The sequence below is a fragment of the Vulpes lagopus genome, chromosome 5, assembly GCF_018345385.1.
Source record: "Vulpes lagopus strain Blue_001 chromosome 5, ASM1834538v1, whole genome shotgun sequence".
NCBI lineage: Eukaryota > Metazoa > Chordata > Mammalia > Carnivora > Canidae > Vulpes > Vulpes lagopus.
Window position 1 is genome coordinate 33,491,417 of NC_054828.1, and position 17,301 is coordinate 33,508,717.

The 17,301-nt window shown below is 42.9% G+C and overlaps 1 protein-coding gene across 1 annotated transcript in view; it reads left to right on the forward strand.

Moving 5' to 3' along the window:
* The window catches only part of MSH2 (mutS homolog 2), a 77,825-nt gene extending 73,643 nt beyond the window's left edge, over nucleotides 1-4,182 (forward strand). The window contains exons 15-16 of the mRNA XM_041757294.1: nucleotides 1,430-1,605; nucleotides 3,421-4,182. Coding sequence (XP_041613228.1) covers nucleotides 1,430-1,605; nucleotides 3,421-3,591 — 347 coding nt within the window. The 3' untranslated portion in view covers nucleotides 3,592-4,182. The remainder of the gene's footprint in view (nucleotides 1-1,429; nucleotides 1,606-3,420) is intronic.
* The last annotated feature ends 13,119 nt before the right edge of the window (nucleotides 4,183-17,301 follow it).

Below are 17,301 nucleotides of genomic sequence, written 5' to 3' on the forward strand. Positions count from 1 at the left end.
TACTTTTAGGGGCGCCTGGGTGGATCAATGGTTGAGCATCTGTCTTTGGCTTGGGTCATCTGATCCCCTTGGTCCGAGGATCAAGTCCTGCATGAGGCTCCCAGCGAGGAGCCTGCTTCTTCTTCTGCCTGTGTCTCTGCCTCTCTCTCTCTGTCTCTCATGAATAAATAAAATAAAATCCTTAAAACCGATACAGATACTTCTGGTTGGACCTGACATTTAGCGTGAAGTTTTGTTTTTTGTTTTATGTTTTATATAATAAAGAAGTGGTTTCAGAATTTAATTTTATTTTTAAAAGATTTGAGAGAAAAAAAAAGATATGAGAGAGAGTGTGAGCATGTGAGAGGGTGGGGAGGGGCAGAGGAGAGAATCTTCTAGTACACTCCCTGCTGAGTGTGTAGCCTGCTGTTGGGCTCAGTCTCAAAACCCCAAAATCATGCCCTGAGCCAAAACCAAGAGATAGACACTTACCCATCTAAGCCACCCAGGTGCCCCAGTAAATGGCTTCAGAATTTTAAAAGACCAGATGACATGAGGAGAAGATAGAAATACATCCTCTATCACTGTGGATGTTGATCAAACATTTGCTTCTATTTTATTTTTGTTTCTCTTAGTTGTGCAGGGTGTCCAGGCCCAGAATGCATGTGATATATAACTAGGCCAAAAATTTTGCAGTTGATACATAGTTGAGGCAAAAATGGAAACTCCTTGATAACTCTGTGAGCATCATTTGTATTAAATACATGGAAAGAATACCTTAAGTCACTATATTTTTTGCAAATGGGAGTAAAGAAAAGCTACCCAGTCTATAAAATTTACTAGTAATTTGGGTCAAAGATTCCATTGTCATGTGTTTTCCAGTAGGTCAGAATCAGAATAAGATTATGTAAGAATGGTAACTTTCCGAGACCAGTATTGTAAATATTTACATTTATCCAGCCAAATTCCTGAAGTCACTGTCTCTAGGAAATGTAGGCAGATCTAAAGGATAGACTGTTTGGTAATATTTTGAATTAAATGCTCTTAATTAGTGACACACATTTATCTTGTTTTTTTCTTAGTACTTCATTTAGTTTCTCCCCTATGAAATGAGAACCTCAGAGGGATAATTGAGTTAATTAATTTTTCTTCAGATTCCGATACTTGTCTAGACCCCTAAGGATTCATTATCAAACTTTTTGGGGGATATTTTTATTCTTCCTACTACATTTGTCAAGGAGAAAATAAAACATTGTGTGCCAAGTCATAATTACTTTCCATTGAAGGCTTAATTAAAAGTCCTTCCTCTAAGATTCTCTGAAACATTTGGCAAATACACTTGAAATACAGAATTAAGTTTCCTAATGACAAGGTGAGATGAACACGTTCTATTTACATCAATTGCTGTCTCTTTCTGCCCTGCTCCTCACAACCCTCAAATCTCTTATAGGTGTCTGTGATCAAAGTTTTGGGATTCACGTTGCAGAGCTTGCAAATTTCCCTAGGCATGTAATAGAGTGTGCTAAACAAAAAGCCCTGGAACTAGAGGAGTTTCAGAATATTGGAGGATCACAAGGATATGATGAAATGGAACCAGCAGCAAAGAGGTGCTATCTGGAAAGAGAGGTCTGTCAGATTGTTTCTATAGTTATCTAACCCTGTATTATTGTATCTTATCAGGTCACCAAGATGAGTTATTTGTTCCCTGTGTGATTCTAATACTTACTTGATAAGTGTTGGCTTTCACTTAGATTTCTTTGCATGGCAAAGATGTCATCTGTATTGTTTTTATTTCTGCACTATGTACATAACCAAAAGAGAGATTTTCAGTACCAGCTGTAAAATGTAGGAGGATGGAAATATTAGTCTAGGTGTAAAGTAAGTAATTCAAAGGAGTTACAGGCACCCAGGCAGTTTTTTGATTATTTCATAAACAGATAGATCAAATCTAGTTAATTTCATATTTACTCAGTGCTTAATTAAGAGGATAGCAAAGAAATAAACATAGTTCCTGCCTTCCAGTTATCTAGAGTCTAGTTGGGGAGATAATAAGCATGTCATAGAGAATAACGTGTATGACACATGTTTGCTCTGGGAAGCTTTGTGGGCAGGATGTTTTTAATGCTCAGGGGGGAAGTGCATCTTAAGTTAGGCCTTCTCTGAGTGATGGATGAAATTCAGGTGTTCACACAGAAAGGTACAGCATATGCCCAATGTATTTTTTAAATAAAATAATTAGGCAGAAAAAAATAAATAAATAAAATAATTAAAAATTTTAAAAAACTAAAATTAATAATTCTCTGCATTAAGGAAAATAAAAGAATCTTAATTCTCTGCTGGGTCCTGGCAACATTTACCATTTACGGTTATGCATTGTGAGAACTTCTTGTCATGTAGCTTTTACCCAGTGAGTTTTTTGATGCTGTTTTTACCTGAAGGGTAGATACTTCTTAGAATAATAGATGATTGTGTATGATTTTTAAGCTTAAAAGGTATAGTTTTATCTGTTATACCAGTACAGGCAGGAGGAATGTATTATATCTTGTTCCTGGTTTGTTTGGAAGGTTGCTGTGGAATAGTCTTGGTATCAGCACCACAGCTATTGGTGATCTGTGGTTAGGTAGGCTCTTTTATGTAATCCCTGGTTTCCAGTTAGAACAGAAACCATGTACTTTTAATAATATTAATTACGTTGTATTTTGAAAAGACTTTAAGCTAAGGGAGATGCATGCGTCATTGCATCAGTGGATGCTGCATCTAGCTTCTATCTTTATTTGAAAAAGAGTGTACTTCTTTAATAAAGAAATACATCTTCTTTACCTTCCCTTTGGATAGCTACCTTTCAACCCTTAAGCTATTTATTACTAACTAACTCCCTGTATGAAAGGCAGATTTTTTGGTTCTGCTTCATATGTGATGATAAATATTTATGTAGTACTTAGCCTTCTCCAGGCACTGTTCTAAGCACACATATTCACTCTCTAGTTCTCCCAACAGCCCTGTGAGGTTGGTAATGTTATCATCCCCATCTTATGAATGAGGAATGTGGGATTTCCCCATGGATCACTTGGCAAGTAATGGCCATATTCTTTAGAATGGCAATAACTGGCCAGTAAAATACTTTAAAAATTCTGTGTGTATAGGAGCACCAAATTTTCAGAGACTGTTTATGCCTTTTACAGTATTTATAAAGCTTGATTTCTTTTTCTTCCAGAAGATTAAGACTATTTATATTGATTTTAAAAGGTGAGGGATTTCGGAACTACTAAAATATCGAGCCCCTTTTCATTAGCAGCTGAAAACATAAATATACTTTAATAATTTGCTATAAAGAAATATGGTCAACTTAGGACTTTCTGTAAGGAAAGAATTCATTACAATTTAATGTGACTTTCTGAAAAGCCATTTTAAAGACTAATGGAGCATTCGTATGTCTTTCAGCAAGGCGAAAAAATTATTCAGGAGTTTTTATCCAAGGTGAAGCAAGTGCCTTTTACTGAAATGTCAGAAGAAAACATCACAATGAAGTTAAAACAGCTGAAAGCTGAAGTAATAGCAAAGAATAATAGTTTTGTAAATGAAATCATTTCACGAATCAAAGTTACTACATGAGAAAATCCCACCAAAGGAGTGAAGAAAATACTGATAAGCTATTGTCTGTAATACTTTTGTATTGTTTTATATTAACCCTGTTTTCATAGTGTTGGCAATTTGAGGCTCACGGGATATCAACTTAATAAAATATTTAGTAATACTTTGAGTACATTTTCAAAGATCTTTATTTTGGAAGAATGAGAGCTGTAGCTGAGGAATACTTAAATGGACATGGGCAATAGTAGGCAATGTGTTGAATTTTATAAATAAAATGTAGCTTGTGGAATTTGAAATGCATCATATTTCTCTGTAACAGAACTTCTATACATGTGTATTCCCAAATGGTATGGAAAAAACAAGTCGCAGCCAAGGACTTTGTAAAAGTAAAGGCTCTTTAAGCTAGAAGGAACTGTGGGAATCATTTCCATTGATCCCCACAGTATCCATTTGTTGGCAGGAGCCAGGTTGGCCAGATATGCATCAGCCAAGGAATTTATTATAAACCCAGAGTTCTGGTGTTAGCTCCACCCTGTCTGCCATTCTGTCTTTGTCTGTGGGGAGACTTAGAAATCCAGATTTTAATAAAACTTTTCAGATTTGGAACCCTGATTTAGTCCACTTCTCTTCTTTTACAGGAAGGAGATGGAATGGTTAAGGGTTAGTGACTAGTCCTGCTGAATATGGGTGGGGAGGACCATCTTTTCAATAAATAGTGATGGGATGATGGGGTGTCCATATAAGGACAAAAAGAAATTGAATCCCTACTCCATATACAAAGTGAACTCCAGTGAATTTTTTACATAAATGTACAAACAAAACTACAAAGCTTTTAGTGTTTAGTTTTGTGGATCTACAGAAAACGATACAAGGAAATATATTCTCATGATCTTGACTTTGGGAAAAATCTCTTAAGTCACAACACCATCTACTCAGCTATATTGAAACTGAGCACCTCTTTTTGTTAAAAGTCCTCACAATATGTTAAGACTAGATCCATATTGGGAGAATATACCAATACTACATAAGATACCAAAGATTTATTGCCAGAATATATAAAGAACTACTATACAGTTACTAAGAAAACGGGCATTTAAGAGTCTTGATACGTCTCAATAACAAAAAGACAATCCAGTTAAAAGCCAAAGGATCTGAGGAGGTATTTTTCCACGGAAGATACGCACATGGCCAGTAGGCACTTGACAAGGTACAGAAGGATACGGTTAGGGAGATGCAAATCAAAACCACAGTAAGCTACCACTTAACACCCATTAGAACAGCTAAAATCAAAAGTCTGATAACAAAGGTTTTTTTTTTTTTTTTTTAAGATTTTGTTTATTTATACATAAGAGACACACAGAGAGGCTGAACACATAGGCAGAAGGAGAAGCAGGCTCCCTGCAAGGAACCTGATGCAGGACTCAATCCCAGGACTCTGAGATCACCACCTGAGCCAGAGGCAGACATTCAATCACTGAGCCACCCAGGCGTCCCAAGATAACAAGTATTGATGAGGATGTAGAAGAATTGGAATTCTCACACACCAAGAAATATTAAGTGGTACAGTCACTATGGGAAACAGCCTTGGATTTTCTCAAACATATGATGCAGCATTTCCATCCCTAGGTATATATCCAAGTGAAATATCCACACAAAAACTTGTACACAAAAGTCATAGCAAGATTATTCATAATAACCAAAAAGTGAAAGCACCTCAATTGGCCAAGGCCAATTGATGAATTAATGAACATATAAAGTGTGGGATAACTATACAGTGGGATATTATTTTGCCATAAAAAGAATGAAAGACTGATAAATGTTACAACTTGGATGAGCTGGGCAGCCCTGGTGGTGCAGCGGTTTAGTGCTGCCTGCAGCCTGGGGTAATTCTGGAGACCTGGGGATCGAGTCCCGCGTCAGACTCCCTGCATGGAACCTGCTTCTCGCTTTGCCTGTGTCTCTCTCTCTCTCTGTGTCTCTCATGAATTAATAAATAGATAAAATCTTTAAAAAAACAAAAACAACTTGGATGAGCTGTGGATGGACATGAGTGATGGAGCCAGGCACAAGAGTTTATATATGATTCTGTTCATATGGGAATACAAAATACTACAGAAAGAATAGTTTAGTAGCACAGGGCTGGTGGCCAGAAAATGGGTGGCTAGGGAGGTGATATGATGGCTAAGTTTGGTTTTGAAATGAAAGTGGTTTTGGGTTTTTTTGTGTTTTGTGTGAAGATTTTATTTATTTATTCATGAGTGACACGGAGGCAAAGGCAGGCATAGGGAGAAGCACAGGGAAGTCCCACAGGGAGCCTGATGGCCTGATGTGGAACTCGATCCCAAGACTTAGGGATCACGCCCTGAGCCGAAGGCAGATATCTGCTCAACCCCTGAGCCACCCAGGTGCCCTGAAATGAAAGTGTTCTAAAATTGGTGATGGTTGCACATGTCTGAGTATACCAAAAGGCACTGAATTGTACACTTTAAATAAGTGCATCGTATGGTGTCTGAATTATATCTCCATAAAACTTGGCTTAAAAAGAGTTCAGGGACTTTATCCAAGAGAAATCTAAATGGTTCATACACATGTAAAGGTCATCAGTCACCACTGAGAAAAATGAAAATGAAAACTCTACTGTGTTACCCCTCCCTCCCCACCAGATTGACAGTCATTTAAAGTGTTGACAGTGCCAAATCTTGCTTGGTGAGGATGCCTGACAACACTGCTGGGTGGGAATAATTTTCTACTATGGCTGAAAATACGCATAGGACTCAGCAATCCTCCTAGGTGCATACTCTGGAAATGCTTGTACGTGTTGTACTACGATGAGTAGATAAGAATGTTTGTGATAGACCCTAGCTGGAAACAACCCAGCTGTGGAAATGAATTCCAGCTTTGCAAAATAATCATGGATGGAATCTTAACAACAATATGCAAAAGAAATGAGAGATAAGGCATGATAGTTTTTTCCTGCTCATTTGAAGTCGAAGAATAGGTAAAATACTGCTTGGTGGTGTATTAACAAGGGCTGAGACTAAAGAACACTGAATATGTAAGTGGAGAGAATGAGGGTCTCAATTCCGGGGTGCCCCTAGCAGGCTTCCAGGATGCTAGAGCCTGCTGTCTTCTACCAGGTGTGGTCGTGCAGGTGCTTTATAGTTACTTTCCAACTGCCATTATTTTTGTTACAAGAACAAATGAAAATTTAAGACTAATGGGCCCTTTAAAATGCTCATTTTAGGGGCACTTGGGTGGCCCAGTCAGTTAAGCATCTGCCATCGGCTCGGGTCATGATCCCAGGGTCATGGGATTGAACCAGCCACCGTGCTTCTCCCTCTCCCTATCACTTCCCCTGCTTGTGCCCGCTGGCCTTCTCTGTCAAATAAAATATTAAAATGCTCATTTTACTTTACCATGCTCTTTTTCATCATCGACAGTTTAGGATGAGTTATATCAGTTTGTCTTTTCTGGATACCAAAAGCTTAGGAAGAAGGTAAATTTACAGAGGAAAAATTTAAATGTTGAAATTTTTATTGGTGACAAAATCAGTCACTTCCAAGTGGAAGACTTTCATATAATTTCAAAAGCAATTTTAACATTCCAGTGAAATGTTTCATCCCCTAGTTAGCCGTGAGAGTGTTTTTAGATTGCTACACAAAAGCATGCATAAAACGGAAATCAGCCCATGGTTTTAGTTGTTAGCCCTACAAGAAATGGGGGGAGGGGGTGTTGATGCTAAGAAAACATACGCAGTCTCTCAAGCTCTGATAAATCAGGCTGCTTTCATTTCTCTAAAAGAGATTTAGAGAATCTCTTTTTAAATCTTACAGAGAATCTCTTTTTAAATCTTACAGTGTTTAGTTGTAAGATGTTTTTGAAATTGAAAAACACGTAATAGAGCCCTTTAAGATATTTCAGACCTAAGCTGTGCTTGTTATATGAATATGCTAATGAAGCAACAAGGCCTTTAATTCCAGTCTCCTTCCATTTGGAATGGTGGATGTAAAGCAAAAGATCGTCGCATTTAAAATTTTAAATTTGAGTGTGGTTTGGTTTTTCTTCACTCAGACATGAACTTGGATATTATCAAGTAAAGTCAAATATATATTTTCCAAGATTTAGAACTTAACCATACTGTTACCATGAAATCTGTTGGCCACATAACCACGTTTCTGAGAAAATACATGATTTTTGCATTTTTAAAAGTTAGCACTAAGAATCCATCCAAGATGCAATTGTTTTTGTAATTAATTTGATTTCTTTCCTTAAAATACTGTTTTGAGGATAAAAATTGTAACAGAACAGAAGAAAAATGTTTTAGGATAGATATATTTAAAGAATAACTTTTTCCCCTCAAAATCTCAATGTTCCACATACTAAGCACATCCTGTTAGACTTCTTAAGTATTAAATGCATCTTCTATCCTTGGTCTTTCTGCATTTAGCTTTTTTGGGAAGTATGTTTTTACCCACAGCATATGGTATGAGCTGCTGATTCAGTATTGAGTGGCTCTTTAAGCTTGTTAGTTACATTCTGTTGATCAAAATGGTGTGCTGAACAGGAGGAAAACCAGTTCCTGGTCTGAGATAAATTAAACACTGTTAATCAGCTTATGAAGAAGAACAAATGAGTAAAGGATTTGGTAAGGAAATCTGACCCTGCCTTCCTGGACGCAGCAGCGTGTATGGGTTAGGGGGATTGGGTGTGGCTGGGGACGGTGATGCAAATGCCAAGTGATACCTGCAGTTTCAGGCTAACACTGGAAGTGGAGCCCAAATTAAAATAATAGTTTTCTGCGTGATGTTCTCTTCATTCCACTTCCCTTGACAGAGCTGCCGCTTTCTCTTAATCCTGCTTCGGAATGTATCCATTTGGCCTTCAGATGTCTGTGAATCTTGTGCTGCAGTGCTTGAGTGTCACAGAGAAAGTAGTCCCTTGTAGAAAACGTCTCCGTGCTGGCTGGTAGCGATGCCTCCCTCATTCTGCAGAGGGAAATGCAGAGCCCTCGCCTTGCCTTTGACACAGCAGCTTCCCCACCTCCCTGGAAGCAGTGTTTCATGGTGTCAGACAACATTCAGAACATGGTCCAAATTCAATGTATGTTAGCATATTTTTGCTTTGGCTTGTGGTTTGTCCAACAGAAGTGCCCACACACATCCTTCATCCAGCTCTGTGGGAAATTTCAGCGGTGGCATGAACAATATGGGATGTTGGGCAGCCTTCACTGGACCATCCTGATCTTATTTCTAGAGTTTGGTGAATAGAGAACCACATTGCTGTTGCCTTTGGTTCATCTCAAAAAGGTAAAGAGAAATTACAAACTCCCTTAAATGGTTAAATTCAGAAGGAAAGGAAAATTCTGTCATAAACCTGTATCATCACACTATTACTATTGTGTTTATTTCCTAGAATCTTATAACTAGCAGTCAGTTTAATTCTACAAATAATCTTGAATGGAAATAGCTTAAAACCAAATTAAACGTAGTTAAATCTAGGACAGCGGAACTATTTTCAGCCACTGATCTGAAGTTTTAATTTGCCTTGTCCATCTAGCAAGATGTATTTTATCCATCTTTTCCTCACATAATGATCAAGACTTCCAATTTAGTATCAATTTTAATGTGATATTTTATTGTTAAGCATTGTGTGACTCAGCCAAGTCCATCATGAAAATGACTTTACAACATGGATGAACAATTTGGCAACATTAAATACTCGATGAGTAACTGAAAGGACAAGGTCCTGTGCTGGTTCCTCCAAAAGCTCTTAGAGGTGGGCACCTCTGTCTGTGCTCCACAGATGAAGACACTTAGGCCCAGAGGCTCAGGGACTTGCCTGGGTCACACAGCCAATAAAAGGCAGAGCTGGGATTTGCACACCAGGAGTGTGTCTCCAAAATCTGTACTTTTTTTCCCCTTTCCTTTTAGAGCCTTAAAATATCGTTAGGAATCTGAAAGGCACACTTGTGATAAATTTAATCTTTCTAAATATTATTTAGTGTCAAAATGAGTGGTGTAGGCAAAGGAACAGGAGTTAAGGAAAATAGAGGGAGGTGTGCTGCAGATGTTAGGTGTTTCTAATTCTGTTGAGGAAGCTGGCACTCCTGTGGAAGCCTTCTCTCGGGAGCTGCAGGCACAGCAAGAGGTGTCCATCCACGAGGGCCCTGCTGCCTGCCTGGTTTACGGCTGCTACGGGGCCGCCGTCTAGGGCTTGTTAACCAAAGGACACTGAGTAAGCAGCTACAAGAGTTCTTTCAGATGTTTAAAAATCACCAAATAGCTGATACCAAGTGATTGCATTGTACTCTGGACAAAGGATTATGTTTAAACGAAAAGAGATGGTTGGCCAGAAGCCTGCAAGACGGGGGAATGAAATGGAAAGTCAAGTCAGCAGTGTTTATAGCAGGACACCGAAGCGGGTGCGCTCAGATGCTCTGATCGCTTGACTTGGAGGTTATGGATGTTCTCTGGTGAGCCAGGAATGTTTTGCCCGGCCTGTGGGGAATAGCCCTGGCGCTTCTCTCAATCACTGCGCTCTAAATCTGTTCCTAGTGAGTAAACTGATGACTCAGCCTGCACAGGCCGGGACGTGCGGCTGAGTTAGAGAGAGCGGCAATGTGGCGTCTCCGGAAGGCTGTTGGAGTTGCTTAGTCCTTGCTTGGCCGCCACCTAGCTGCGTGACTTGAACCATCCCCCCTCGAATATTTTTCCCTCCATCTTCTGTACCTTAAAGAGACTGGGTTATTAGAGTTCTCCGCCACACTTTTGGGGGTGGGGTATGGAGGGAAGTGGGGTGAAAGGGAATGCCAACCTAAAAAGCATGCAAGGGGCACCTGAGCATCTGCCTTTCAGCTCAGGGCATTATCCCCGGGTCCTGGGATCGAGTCCCACATTGGGTTCCCTTCAGGAGCCTGCCTCTCACTCTGTGTCTCCCATGAATAAATAAATAATTTTTTTAAAGCATTCAAAAGTTTAGGAACACTGCTGACTGAGACTATGTAGGTCTGATTTTGTCCAAAGGCCACCGGTTTGTGTCCGTTGGGGTAGTCTAACATTTCCTGATTATATGAAATGAATGTTGGACACCTGCTAAAAAAAAAGGACTCGAGCCCTGTTGCGGCTAAGTCTATGCTGGCACCCCAGTTGGTACCCCGAAGTGGTCCCGTCCTCGTCTCTCCCTTTCCAAGTACCATGTTTCTGATCCAGCTGGTAATTCTCTCATCAGGAACGGCACACTTGGCTGCTTTATTTCCTATTATTAGCTGTGATCTTAGCATCCAAGTATGTCGAGGTTTAGAAATACTCACTGTTAATGCTTTTCCCTGAAACTTGGTGGCTCCTTTGCTAGAACTGGACATGGAGAAAAACAACTGGTGAAAACAACTGGACAATGGAGAAAAACAACTTGGTGAATTCCAAGCAGACGGAATGGAGAAGGACCTCTGGTTGCCTGAGAGAGGAAAGGCTAGGTGATTGAATCAAAGCAGCACTCCCAACCTCCATAAGCTTAAGTCCAGGTTTGGGGGAGAGTGGGGTGGGGAGATAAAGCAGGCTGTGACGGTCGGAATTTGCTCTGATTTAAGTTAAGATTGAAAAATAGTAGCTTCGGGACGACTGGGTGGCTCAGCAGTTGAGCATCTGCCTTCGGCTCACAGGATCCAGGATCAGCTCACGAGAGATCCAGGATCGAGTCCTGCATTGGGCTCCCTGCAGGGAGCCTGCTTCTCCCTCTGCCTGTGTCTCTGCCTCTCTCTCTCTGTGTGTGTCTCTCATGAATAAATAAATGAATCTTAAAAAAAAAAAAAAAAAAAGAGAAAAATAGCTTGAAGCAAATCCAGCAGCAACCAGGTGGAGGGCAGGAATCCCTAGGAGGGTAAACCTGCTGGGTTTTTGCATAATGGAGGAGTTTGGGGTTCAATTAATAATAGCTACAAAGAAAAAGCAGGAAGAAAGGTGAGTGGGATTAACTCCAGGGGTATCAAAATTTCATTCGAAAAAAAGTATCATGATAGTATACTGCCCACTTCAACTGTCAGTCTTCTTCATTTATTTATAATAATTTGTTTTTTAATTCCAGTATAGCTAGCAAACAGTGTTCTGTTAGTTTCAGGTGTACAATAGAGTGATTCAGCAAATCTACACAGTACTCGGTGCCTCTTGTATCAATTTAACTTTTAAAAGAACCAGCTTTTGGTTTCATTGATTTTCTTTTATCATTTGTCCATTTCCATTTCACCGATTTCCACTCTGTTTTATTAAGTTAGTCATAATAATTTATTTTTTTTTAATTTTTATTTATTTATGATAGTCACAGAGAGATAGAGAGAGAAGCAGAGACACAGGCAGAGGGAGAAGCAGGCTCCATGCACCGGAAGCCCGACGTGGGATTCGATCCTGGGTCTCCAGAATCGCGCCCTGGGCCAAAGGCAGGCGCCAAACCGCTGCGCCACCCAGGGATCCCTAGTCATAATAATTTAAACACCAACAAGTAATGCAAGAAAAATAGTAAAAAAAAAAAAAAAAAAAAAAAAAAACCAACCACATATTTGGGATAAGGAAGGGCATAAGAGAGGAAATCTGCCAGTATTTCTGTAAGATAATGTCTAAAATTGCAAAATAAGGAAATGGCAGCATAAGCATGTTATAAAAAGCAGGGGACAAATGCCAGAGGATTCTAAGAGCTGAAAGCAGCTACCTCTGGACAGTGAGCAGGGCAGCGGTGAGAGGAGGACCACTGCTTTTCTCTTACGAATATCACGATAATATGATTTCATTTTTGAAAACTATATTTTCTATCATGTAAAAGAAATCTGGAGGTAGGAAGTCTCAGTAACGTGGTTCCCTGAACATCAAGGACCCTGGATTCTTTGAGCTTGTTTTTCCACCATGTGTGGCGTCTCTTCTCGAGGTCCCCTCATGGTCCACAAGGACTACTGGGGCCCCAGCAACTGCACCCGCGTTTCAAGCAGCAAGGATGTTCTTCCTAGCTTTAAGGAAACAAGTTGTACACGTTACTTCACTTTTTTTTTTTTTTTTTTAAGGTAGTGTATTTATTCATGAGAGGCACAGAGAGAGAAGCAGGCTCCATGCAGGGAGCCCGATGGCGGGACTCGATCCGGAGTCTCCAGGACCACGCCCTGGGTGGAAGGCGGCGCTAAACCGCTGAGCCCCCCAGGGATCCCCTATACACGTTACTTCCACTTGCATCTTCCTAGCTAGAATTGAGTCGCATGCCCACACTGACGGGGCTGGGAAATGCTGTCTTCAGCTGCTCTCCCTACCTCCTTGGGGCATGAGCGAAATTCATTTTAGGAATGACAAGGGGTTTTTATTTTATTTATTTATTCATGAGAGAGAGGCAGAGACACAGGCAGAGGGAGAAGCAGGCTCTATACTGGGAACCTGACGTGGGACTCGATCCAGGGTCCCCAGGATCACGCCCTGGGCTGAAGGCAGCACTAAACCACTGAGCCACCTGGCTTGTCCACAGCAAGGGGTTTTTAATTTGGCACTTTAGTAAATGCTGTGAGATGATGATCCCTTCTGCCTGTTGGTCCTCTTCTGCCCACCGTCTGGAAGCCTCCTCTCCCTTTTCTTTAATATTTGTTTCCTCTCAAAGCATCTTTTGGTTTCTGTTCTCTTCCCCGTGTAACAACTTCATCAGACTCCACACTGTTCTGTAATCCTGTTTCCACTGAATCCGACTAAGCTACAAACTCGGGACCTTGTCTGTCGTGCCCACAGTTCTGAGCACAGTAGGCCTGGAGTAGGTCCTCAGGGACACACCTGTGTAAGCTCCAGGGGGCCTGGCTTATTGGCACCTTGGAGCATGGACTCTGTGCCCCCGGGTATATACCTCCCCCTCTGGGCGGTCATGAAGGGTTGTGGAGCACTTGGACATGTGCATGGCTGGAATAAAATGCCCCTCCACAGGACAGCCTGAGTGCTGAAGCCAACATGCAGAGGTGGCCCCAGGTCTCAGAGCTGGGTGGTGGGCCTCCTGACCCTCAGGCACCTCCTCCGACCACTCAGCCCAATCACACACTGACTCCAAAGCAAAGCTTCATCCCACACATTCTCCAATGACATTCTCTGTCATTAAGAGAACAGCAACGGATAATAAATTTTATGTATTCAGAAACTGTTCCTCTCCTCTCCTCTTGGGATTGATTAACTTCACTAGAGATAAACCTGAACTGATTATTTGAGCACCAGGTCTAAATGGTAATTACTGTTCTTGTGTCTTGCTTATAGACTTCCAGAAGACCATAATACTTATTAAGATGATCCTTTTCTCTCCCCCACTTCCCACCAGTTTTTTTCTTTTTTTTTTTTCCCCTTAGTGTTGAGAACTGAGGAGACAGAAAATAAATGAGCTGGAAGAAAGAACAGTTTCTTTTTTCTAGGAGTTGTGTCATATTTCTAAAGGGCAGCGCTGTAAATACCGTACTCCCCTTGGGGAAGAATCGTGCTTCAAGGACACCTCACTGGAGAATAAACTCCAGGGGAAGAATGGCCAGTTCGGGACTAACACAGTCATTGGCCAAATTCCTGCCTTCCCAGAATCTTGCTGACAGAGGCCCAGGGTCACCTCATAGGGGTTTTTTGGTTTTGGTTTGAGGCCATTTCTGCTTCCTTCTGACTTTTATCATATTTGTGGTGTGCTCTTTTTTTTTTTTTTTTTTTTTTTAAGATTTAGTCATTTATTCATGAAAGACACACAGAAGCAGAGACCTAGGCAGAGGGAGAAACAGGGTCCCTTCGGGGAGCCCGACGTGAGACTCGATCCCAGACCCCAAGATCACACCCTGAGCAGAAGGCAGACACTCAAACACTGAGCCACCCAAATGCCCCTTTTTGTGGCTCTCTTAATGACATTATCATTTGGACTGCTTGAGATCACTCCATGCCTGTCTCTTGGTCCCTTCTTACATGAAGTAGTCTCCTATTTGTCCTCAGCTGGCCTCATGGTATCAAAGGCTGCCCTTTTTTCTGAGTCCCTCGGGTTAGTGACCAATTCCATCTACATGGCTGAGAGCACCTGGTGAGCTTATGGAGGCAGCACAGCACCCCCCCCCCCCCAACACACACCCCTGCGGTGACTCCTGCCCAGATTCTGTGGTCACACCGGTGAGGTCCCAGGTGACAGCTCAAAGATTAATTCCAACACCGCCTCCTGGGGGCTCTGGGGGCTCTGCTTCTTACCAGCTTTAAGACATTCTCTTGTATATCCTGCCTGGGCCCTGGCAGCCCAATGGCCAACTAAGAAAAGTCTCGAAGCTGAGTAGCTTCCACTCCACATGTAGCTATTACCCCCTCTGGTCCCTTTCCTAGAGCTTCCAGATCTCTGCTGTTCTGGCTCCAAATGCTCCCTACCAGTCCAGGCAGTCAAAGGACTGAGCACTCTCCCCACTTAGACTGTCTGAGTCCTGTGCCCCTTACCACAAGCAATTTGATCTTCCCATTGTGCCCAGGCCCAGCTACTTCCTGCTCTCAGCTCTGCTTGGGCTAGCTCCTGCTGTCCTACTTCACTGCTTCTCCCTGCCTGGGGGAGGACAGGTTCCCTAGAGGAAACCTAGGAGCACCGTGACCCAAAGGAATGAAGAAGGGGTACTGGGCTGAGAACAGCATGTCTGTGCACTTCCTTCCAGGAGGCCAAGATTCGAAGAGGTACAGCAGGGGAAGAGCTGAGCAGCATGTGCTGCTCTGAAGCCCTCAATAACAGCTGCTACTAAGGTGGTGGTGGTGGCTGGAGGAGGAGGGGGAGGAGAGGGAAATGGAAGGAACAGGAGTAGGGCTGTACCATGCTCTGGACCTTGCATGAGGGTGGCCAGCTGGTGGCCGAGTGGGCTGTGTGCCAGCCCCGGCTGCACTGTGTGGCCTGGCCCAGGCTTTGTCTGCTCAGAGGGCCACCTCCTTCTCATTCCCACAAAAGCCCTGTATGAGCAGCCACAGCCTCTAGGAAGAAAAAGATGTTTTTCTGCTGAAACACAAAGAGCTAAAATCCCCGCACTGGCAAAGGCTGGAGCTGGAAAAATGATTCTAAAGTCTTTATAAAGGAATGCCGAACGGGAGCACGAACTGGCAGCTGGTGGTGTAGTGACACGAGGAAGGGTTTTGGACAATCACTTTCTTTTTTTTTTTTTTTAAGATTTTATTTATTCATGAGAAACACACAGAGACAGAGAATGGCAGAGACACAGGCAGAGAGAGAAGCAGGCTCCATGCAGGGAGCCAGACGTGGGACTCGATCCCCAGACTCCAGGATCACATCCTGGGCCAAAGGCAGGTGCTTAACCCCTGAGCCACCCAGGGATCCCCTGGACAATCACTTTCTAGAAGTCAAGAGCTACGGAGCCCACGTAGCTTTCCAACTGGAAATCAGCCGAAGGCATTAGTCGAGGCCTTAGCTTTGGGTTCCAGGGAGACCCTGACCCGGGCGGAGGGAAACAGCATGGACAGCTCAGGTCCAGGGGAAGGAAACTGAAGCCAACGAGCACCCGGTGTGCCCCATGCACTCTGCACACATCCTTTCATTTAATCCACGCACAACCCCGCCAGCTCTGCAGACATGGAGATGGAGGCTGGGAAATGGGAAAGGGAGTCCCCTGCCCCAGGTCGCGGAGCTGAGCGATGGAAGGACGGGCTGCCCCTCCTGCCCCTCGAGCCTCCCACCCCCGCGCCGTGCTCACCGAGAGCGCCCCCCTCCCCGTGCACCCCGGACGTGGAGCTTAGACCCCCTGGGCGCCTTGCCCAAACTCGCGGGGGGGGGGGGGGGGGGGCAGCGGCTGCACTGTCTCCCCGAGTCTTCGCAGGAATCTTGCAGCCAAATTCCACCTGCGGGGTGAGCCGTGGTCTGTGGAGATTTCCAAACATTTCATTTCTCGTGTTGATGGGCCCTTTCTCACGGTGCCAACAAAATTTGTCAGATTTTCCTCTTTCGTGTTGGAGAGATGCCTCTCCCCGCTGTTTACCAGGCACTTTTGTAGCGAGACACGAACCCCCCTCCCCCTGGGGCTGGCTGAAGTATGGGCCCCACCCACCTGGTGGGAGAGGTGTGTGAGGGGTGGAGGTCGGCTGCTGCCCCCCTCCCAGCCTCCCTTCCCCGACTGGCCTGAGCGCTGCTGTGCAGGACCGTCTGGCCCCAAGCAGCTGCCTTCAATGCATCCATCATCTTCTCATTTAGCTCATTTTGCTGCTTTCACAAGCCCTCATGGAGGGTCCAATTAAAATCTTGGAAGGAATCTGGGCTCTGTACATTGTCCTCAGTGGAGCCACTAAGAGCTGAAAAGAGTAAAATGAAAAGTGAGACAAAGCCATTGCTCAGGTTAGGATAATTAGAATTTGAGGCTTCTTCCTTGTATAAAAGGGAAAAAAAAGAAAACCATCCTGGTGGTCTCCATTAAAGAAAGAAATGTTTTAGTAAATCATATGTAATCCTGGCAATTGCTTTCTGTTGGAGCTTGGAGAGAGGCCTGGGAATGTTTCACCTCCCAGCACTTTCTCTGTACCTCCTTTAGGACACTCTACTTTCTGCCAAGTTATTTGGGTCTGGTCTTAATGTTTAATTTCTTCTTCCAGAGGGTATGTCCCTATATCTATTTCTGTGGACAACTTGCAGTGGTTTGTACATGGAAGGTGCTCCATAAATAATGTAATATAAATACATGATGGATGGATGGATGGATGGATGGATGGATGGATGGGCAGCTGGTTGGATAGATGGCCC